The sequence below is a fragment of the Carassius carassius genome, chromosome 5 (genome assembly GCF_963082965.1).
Source record: "Carassius carassius chromosome 5, fCarCar2.1, whole genome shotgun sequence".
NCBI classification, from domain to species: domain Eukaryota; kingdom Metazoa; phylum Chordata; class Actinopteri; order Cypriniformes; family Cyprinidae; genus Carassius; species Carassius carassius.
The window spans coordinates 611,710-620,628 of record NC_081759.1 but is presented as its reverse complement, the minus strand read 5'-3'; the positions used below and the strand labels follow the sequence as shown (position 1 = coordinate 620,628).

Here is an 8,919-nt window from a genome sequence, read left to right as displayed (position 1 = left end):
TGTATTTAATTATTTTAACATTTAATTTTTATTATTTTGTTTAATTTTATGGCTGGAAATATGGCTGGTAGAGGTAAATGTAAAAATTTCTCGTTCCACGTCAACATCTTACGGCAGGTTTCCAGTCCAAAACACAAGATGGCAGTAGATGCACACGCATGCAGCACGTGTGTGAGTGTGTGTGTGTGTGTGTTTAGACTCATGCAGTAGAGCTGTGTGTTGTCTGTGAGGGCCAGAGAGATTTCAGCCTCTGTGTTCTTCATTTCTAAGAAGGAAGCGACTGAGAGGTTATATGAGCATGAATCAGTGATGGCGTGGCGTGCATTAGTGTGTGTTCATATGCAGAGCTTGTGTTGTGTGCACTGATGGAAACACTGGACTGTCAACCACTTCATGCACATCATTATCATTCAGGACACGCTCCCTCCTCCGTCTCGTAAGAGCCGTGACAAAGGCCTCCGTGAGTGTGTGTGTGTGTGTGTTCTTCTTTATGAGCATCTGATGACAGCAGCATGCTCAGGATTCTACAGGATCTTCCCTCAATGACATTTAGAAACATAAGTCAAGACGTCTTGAACCCAAACAGTCATGATTTAATTTTTCATCATCATTTTCTTCTTCTCTGACCTTTCCCATTAAAGAGATCATTCAGCCAAAAATGATCATTCATGTCACTTTCTTTCTTCAGTGGAACACAAAAGATGTTTTCAAGGACATCAGTGTCCCTGCAGCACAGAAGCAGTCATCAGTAGCTCAGGTGTATTTGAGGCAATAGACAACAATACACTGTATGGGCCTAAATTATCAAAAAAAATAAAAAATAATTATGCCAGAAATCATTAGGATATTAAGATCATGTTCATGAAGATATTTTGTAAACTTCCTACTGTAAATATATCCAAACTTAATGTTTGATTAGTAATATGCATTGCTAAGAACTTCATCTGAACAACTTTAAAGATGATTTTCTCAATATTTAGATTTTTTCGCTCCCTCAGATTCCAGATTTTCAAATAGTTGTATCTCAGACAAAGATGATAAAATCAAAATACATTTTGCCTGGTGAACTCAATTACTAAATTCAGTCACTAAAACGACTCACTGAAAATAAATTAAATCTACAATAATTTAAACCTAAATAAAAATGACAGGATTGAAAAAAAAACTGAAAATATAAAAATGCATTTCAAAATCTAAGTAAAAAACTTAATACTAAAATTGAATTTCATTAAATAATAATAATAAAAAGAAAAACACTGTGACACTTCTCAATATGTATTGTTTAGTTAGTTTTCGGTGCAGGTTTGCAGCAGTATAAGTGATGATTGACTGAGCTCTGTATGAATGACCAGTAGCTGTTAATGTGTCAGTATGTTAATGAGTCCTTATTTAGTCTTTAGTGCTTATTTCTGAAGCTTTTTGCCGGTGATCTGTGAACCTGAACCGCACCAGTGTTTGATTAGATGCTCAGACATCTGTTTATCTCGTTTGTGTAAGTTGAGAAGGAGTTCCCCTCACGAACATCAGAAGAGAAGAGAAGGACGCTGTAGTTGTGGGTTTGATTGACAGGCCGGGTCAGAGCCTTCATCCCGCTCTCCTCCTCTTCCTCCTCAGGGAGCAGGAGCTGAAGGTGCATCAGGCGCGCCGCAGTCTGGAGGAAGCTCTGATGGCCGACGGTTTGGCGCGAGCCGCTGAGTCCAGACGAGACACGCAGGGCAGAGCGGCGTAAAGACAGACAGGTGAGGAGACTTCATTACTGCACTTAATCAGTTATGAATGGGTGCCGTCAGAATGAGAGTCCAAACAGCTGATAAAAACATCACAATAATCCACAGCACTCCAGTCCATCAGTGAACATCTGGAGAAGACAAAAATTCTGATGGCACCCATTCACTGCAGAGCATCCATTGATGAGACACTGATGTTCTTTATTCCTTTCTCTCTCTCTCTCTCTCTGTCTATTCATCATCAAATATTCTAAATATAAGTCTCATCACTTCAGACTCTTCTTCATCATCATCATCTTCCTCTGACTCTCTTTTTTTTTTAAGGAAATAAATAGTTAATATCCGTCAGTGAGATCTGCTCCTCCAGTCACACGTTAGCCGAAGCAGAATCAGAGACACGCTTTCCTGAATAATCAGCTTTCTGTCTCTGAGCAGTAACGTGTCAGAAACATCCGCTGTGATGAAAGCTCTAATGCACATCATGTGCTGTTTCTACCTGATGTTCAGTCAGAATGCTCTTTTGATGGTGCACTTTCTAATGTAAACATGCATTAGACGTATGTGTCATTTGGAGTGTGTTTGGAGCGCATGCTGTTAAAACTTAACACTTATATCATGTTCAAATACGATCATGATGTTCTGGATCAATTCAGTACAATTCACCAAAAATCACACTATGAAAACCATATTTGACAACTTTTGCAACATTTTTTCTCACACATTAAAAAAAACATATTTAATGATTTGTTAAACCCATTTTTCTGAAATGTGAATATTATATTAAAATATTTAGTTTTAGTTTTATTTTTACATTTAAAATCTAGATTTTTTTTTTACATTGTTTTTTAATTTTTTTAACATGAATACTTGTCACACATTTAGAAAAAAAAGGAAATATGAGAACATTAAAGAAACTGTATTTGAATGCTTTTGTTTTTCATGAAATGTAAATTTTATTAATGGTTTATTAAATGTTTTATTTTACATTTAAAATAAAAAAATGTTCAATTTGTATTATTTTAAATTTGTAAAAAAAAATTGGTTGGTATTAGTACTTCTAACACTTTACCAAAACTATTTTTATGAATGTGAATATTATAAACAAAATGTAAAATATTTTTGCTTTATTTTCTCTAAAATGTAGATTTTAGAGTAAACAATTGTTGATTGGTTCTGTTGTCATCATTTGTAATTAGCTTTTGATAAAAGCATCTGATAAATGACTAAATATAAATGTAAATACACTCAGAGAGTTTCTGACTTTAATGAGAAATAGTCTCACAATTTCAAGTATTTCCAGCATCTGATTGATCCAGAACACAATATAAGCTCAGTTTTATTGTTAAATGCCAACCATTTTTGCTGTGTGTGAAAACGAGTAACATCATGTGTTAATGAGCTGATGATGGTGATGTCATCATGATTTCTGCAGCTGATTTGATCACACACATGAAGGTCTGTTAAGCGTTTGTTTGCATGTTTGCTGATGTTTATCTCTGGATGGGAATGAATGTGTTTATCTGACACAAAACACAATTTAAATACAAATTAGTGCATGCACGCAAACCAGTAGCGTTAGCATTAATTCCACTGGTGTGTTTGTAAGATAAATGAGTCTGTCCTCAGAATCCAGAGCAGGTTTCCTTTTATTCACACATTCACTCGCTTTTGTCTGTAGGTTTGCTATGTTGTGTGCTTGTATGAAGCTTTTCTCATGAATTTCTCTGTTTTTTCAGTGCTATTAGAAAAAGGCATGCAACACTTTTTACAGACTTGAGTGTTGCAGGTTATTGAATTAACTAAAAATAAATCATAGAAAATGTGTTAAATGAAATATAATTGTTAACTGAAATTAAAGTACATTTAAAAAAAAAACATTTCAGCTAATTTCTCATTTTCATTTAATTTAACTGGATGTTTTAACCCAAAAAAATGTATATAACGACATTAAAAACGGTGTTATTATAGTAAACTAAAACTTAATCTTCATTAAACACATTATCAAATATGAGCAAAAACCAATACTGATGGGACTCCACTTAATGTTTATTGATATATGAGAACATAAACCAATTTCAATACACATGTAAATATGGAATAAAACATGTCTTGTGTATTTAAACTTGCAGTTTAGCTGGTGAAAGGTCTGCAGAAGTCTGTGGATCCAGTCGCATCGACCAAACACAACGAGCCTCTGCGTAATAGCATGTGTTTAATGTTTAATTAATGCTTGTGCTTTCAGGCAAACTCTTAAATTGTGGGGCATTTTGTGTTAATTGTGTTAAGTGTGAAAAGCTTCTGCTAATGAAGATGCAAATCACCCGCTCCGCTCCTGGATTGATTGTACAGCTCTCTCTTTATTCCTGTGATGGACGCACATAACAACTTTAAAAAGATGAAACACATCCAGCATTAAGATGATTTTAACTCAAACACATAGAGTCTATAATCCATAATAACACTTCCTCCAGTGAAAAAGTGCATCTGCTGTTGTCTCTCACAGATTAGTTTAGAGCTGTTTAAACGCTGCTTGATCTGTGCAGATTTCTCTCCTGATTCAGACCAGAACACTTTTTCACTGGAGGAAGTGTTATTATGGATTATAGACTCTATGTGTTTGAGTTAAAATCATCTTAATGCTGGATGTGTTTCATCTTTTGTCTTCTCCAGATGTTCACTGATGGACTGGAGTGCTGTGGATTATTGTGATGTTTTTATCAGACTCTCATTCTGACGGCACCCATTCACTGCAGAGGATATGTTTGTTTTCAGTCAGGCGTGAGTGAAATCATGATGTCGATTACTCAGAAAATGCTGTCGATGGAGCTTTTAGAAACACTGTTCCGCTTCTGTTGACCCTGACTATTGTTTTGTATATTTCCGTTGGTCTCTCGCTCCGTCTGTTTCACTCGTTCATGTCGAGGGGGTTTCCTGTGCAGCCGTTATTGATCTGTGTGGATCTCTGAGGGCTTTTTAACATCCGCTGTAGTGAAAGACTCTTCCTCTGCTGTAACACTTCATCTTCTGACCTCACACACACGCACACACACTCAAATTCACACACACGCACAAACACTCACATGCGCACACACACTCACATGCACACACACGCACACACACTCACATGCACACACACACACATGCACTCATGCACACACACACACACACGCACACACACTCACATGCACACACACTCACATGCACACACACTCACATGCACTCATGCACACGCACACACACGCACACGCACACACACTCACATGCACACACACGCACAAACACTCACATGCGCACACACACTCACATGCACACACACTCACATGCACACACACGCACACACACTCACATGCACACACACTCACATGCACTCGCACACGCACACACACGCACACGCACACACACTCACATGCACACACATTCACATGCACACACGCACACACACTCACATGCACACACACTCACACGCACACATTCACATGCACACACGCACACACACTCACATGCACACACACTCACACGCACACATTCACATGCACACATGCACACACACTCACATGCACACACACTCACACGCACACATTCACATGCACACATGCACACACACTCACACGCACACACATTCACATGCGCACACACACGCACACGCACACACACTCACATGCACACACATTCACATGCACACACGCACACACACTCACATGCACACACACTCACACGCACACATTCACATGCACACACGCACACACACTCACATGCGCACACATTCACATGCACACATGCACACACACTCACATGCACACACAGTCACATGCACACACTCTCACACACACATGCACACACACACTCACATGCACACATGCACACATTCTCACACACACACACACACACACACACACGCACACACGCACACACTCTCACATGCACACACACACTTCTATGTTTTATGGAGACTCTCCATCGGTGCAAGGGTTTTTATACTGTACAAACGGTGTTTTCTTCCCCTAGTCCTAAACCCAACCCTCACAGAACACGTTCAGCAGTTTTACATTTTCTGAAAGCCTGATGTTGTGCTTTATTTTGCAGGTTTGTCAGTGCACTGGAGTCCAGCTCCGCCCTCGGTGGACGCCTGGATATGATGTCATCAGTCTGCGTCAGCAGCACACATCCAATAACCCATTATCAATAGCTTCTACCAAGGCCTTTTTCAACTAGAGCATATATTTTGATGTACATATCTATATATAATTGAGAACAATGCTTTAACTCAGAGCAATACTTCATCACGTCAAATCAGGTCACCGTCGCTGGGTTTGTATCGCAAACTCTTTTTACTTTCGTTTGGTGTCATTGCTCTCTTCAGGGTTTGTAACAAATGATTAATACGCCTGCAAACGTATGAATGAAAAATGCTTATTTAAGAAAAAATTTTTATACCTTGAGATAAAAATGTGTACATTTCTTGCATCATTCTAGAGTAAATAAAAGATTATATTCACAAATATGATCTTGTGTTTTACTTCAACAGACTTTCATCTTTCATTCTTTAAAATAGAATGTTTTGTGTCCAATATACAATTTATAACATGTATAATTAATTGTTGTTGTAGTTATTATATAAATAAATATAATAATTAATTATACATGTTATATTTTATATAAAAAAATTATATATACAAAAACTAGTGGAAGGGTTTGGTACTGCGCCTGAACAAAATCTCACTGAAAGCTCTTTTTTTTGTAATATCAACCTCAAATTTGGAGCACTACTTCTTTAGATTAATAGCTTTAATTTTCATTTCATTTTTAGAGTGAAATGTTTTATGTTTTAGAAAATATTGATTTAATTTACAATTAGAAAAAAAATATTTTTGTGCCTTTTTTCAAAACAATAAACTTAAACTTCTGCAGCTTAAAAAAAACTTTTTTCCACTTCACTTCACTCTTCTTTAAAAGAGTCTGTCCTCTAAAGCATTCAGGATTTATGAGTTTCAGTTGAAAATGTCATTTTCATATCTATGTTCACGGGTAATAAATGCATTATAATCAGTGTTGGGGAAAGTTACTTTTTAAAAGTAATGTGTTACAATATAGTGTTACTCCATAAACATAAACTAATTCCATTACAAAGCTACTTCACTAGTTATTTGAAAAAAAGTAATTTATGCAACTTGCATTACTTGTATTACTTACTGATTATAATTACTGCATAAATATAAATTAGCATAAAATCCGGTTTACAAATAAAACATTGAACTAGTAAATATTACATTAATTACATTTTTTAAAAAGGTCATTTTTATCACCTGCAAGCAACATTTAATTAAATAGATACATTTAATTGTTTTCAAAAAATTGCAGCAAAATGAATAGAGTTTATGCTTAGATCAAGAAAAATAACCAGTGGGATCAGAAAAATAAACGTGTTTTCTATTTGAATTGTGTTTAATTGCTGGTATTTGCATGCATTTTTATTTATTTTTTAATTCTGACCCCATTAGTAGATATTTTTTTTCCTTGTTTTAGTCACTTAATTTTTGTATAATTTTCAGAAAGCAAGCTTTAATATTTTGTCATTTTAGTTCCGTCTTGATTGTAGAATGTTAAGATATTTATACTGAAAGATCCTTTTTGTTCTGCAGTGTATATTTTGCAAAACAAGTGTTTTTCACCTGATATATTTTTTGTCCATTTTTGGAGTTTTGCACCATTCTAAACTGAACTGCAATCAAATTCACTGTAATTTTAAAGAAACAAAAAAAGGTCCACCGGTGGAAGAACACTTCATTTCCCAGAATGCATCACCTGGGTTGAATTTCCTTGAATTGCAATTCGTTGAATTCCTCTTCCTCTTCCTGTCCTTCCAATTCAATTCATAATTCCATTCATCTTCAACTAATGCCATTTGATTTTATATCTAGAATCATATTGTGACATTCGTTTAGTGTTAAAAATAAAATGAACATTAACTAAAATAAAATATTTGAAAAATTGTTGTGTTCGGTTGAGTGTCCAATCAGACGGATGCGCTGTGTTTGTGGGCGGGGTCAGCTGATCTATAGATCATCTCTGTTATGTATGTAACCTTGGTTCCCTGAATAGGGAACGAGATGCTGCGGTGACGTCACCACTATGGGAACGCTATACCATAACGCCTTACGTACCTGATAGCTGGGATCCAAGGAAGCATCTGCTTAAACGGAGAGAACCCGGGAGCCAGGAGCCATCCTCACATCCAGACTGTAAGTCTTGATAAAAGTGCTCGGTGAGGACCAGCCTGACGCATCACAGATATCATCCATAGAAGATCCACTGAGAAAGGCTTGAGAAGAAGCCACTGCTGTCGTGGAATGACCTTTTACTCCTAAAGGCGAAGCGAGCCCGCGCGCCTCATAGGCTAAATATATTGCCTCCACCAGCCAATGGGACATGCGTTGTTTGTAACTGCATGGCCTTTATTCCTTTGTCCAAACAGACAACAGCTGTTCAGACTCAACCATGGGGCAGTACGATCCAAATAAGTCTTAAGCTCTCACAGGGCAAGACTTAGATCTCCAGACTTTGCCACAGCAGGGGAAAGAGCCTCCAGGACCACCTGCTGAAAGCGAAAGGGATAGATGCGACCTAGGGACATAATTAGGCCTTGGTCGCAACAACACTTCCACAGAGTCCGTGTTATAAAAGTCAGGATTTATCCGGAACAAATTCCAAGGGCTCAAACAGATGCCCTGATAAACCATGCAACACAATGGAAAATCCATGAAGGAACTCGCACTGGGCGGAAAGGCCTCAGCCGTCGCGCACCCTGTATGAACGAGAAACCAGTGGATGACGGCCCACTGAGGCACCATTTATATATTCGTGGTAAGCTGAATGGCTGCCACGTAAACCTTAGGGTAGCTGGTGTCACTCCATCTGAAAAACGTTCCTAAAGGAACTCCAGTACTGACGCCACTGGGCAGTAAAACTGGATCCATATTATGAGTTTCACACCAGGCCGTAAACAGTCTCCACTTGAAAGCATATAAGCGTCTCGTAGAAGCTGCTCTAGAATTCAGTATAGTCTCGGTAGTTTCAGCAGAAAGACCGGGACATATGAACTCACTCCGCTCAGAGGCCACGCCCACAGATTCCATAGATCTGGCCTCGGGTGCCAAATCAGTCCCTGTGCTTGTGATAATAAATCCTGTCTGAG

The 8,919-nt window shown here is 37.7% G+C and overlaps 1 protein-coding gene across 1 annotated transcript in view; it reads left to right on the top strand.

Moving 5' to 3' along the window:
- The window catches only part of mbd2 (methyl-CpG binding domain protein 2), a 31,308-nt gene extending 25,082 nt beyond the window's left edge, over positions 1–6,226 (top strand). The window contains exons 6-7 of the mRNA XM_059549328.1: positions 1,615–1,739; positions 5,811–6,226. Coding sequence (XP_059405311.1) covers positions 1,615–1,729 — 115 coding nt within the window. The 3' untranslated portion in view covers positions 1,730–1,739; positions 5,811–6,226. The remainder of the gene's footprint in view (positions 1–1,614; positions 1,740–5,810) is intronic.
- The last annotated feature ends 2,693 nt before the right edge of the window (positions 6,227–8,919 follow it).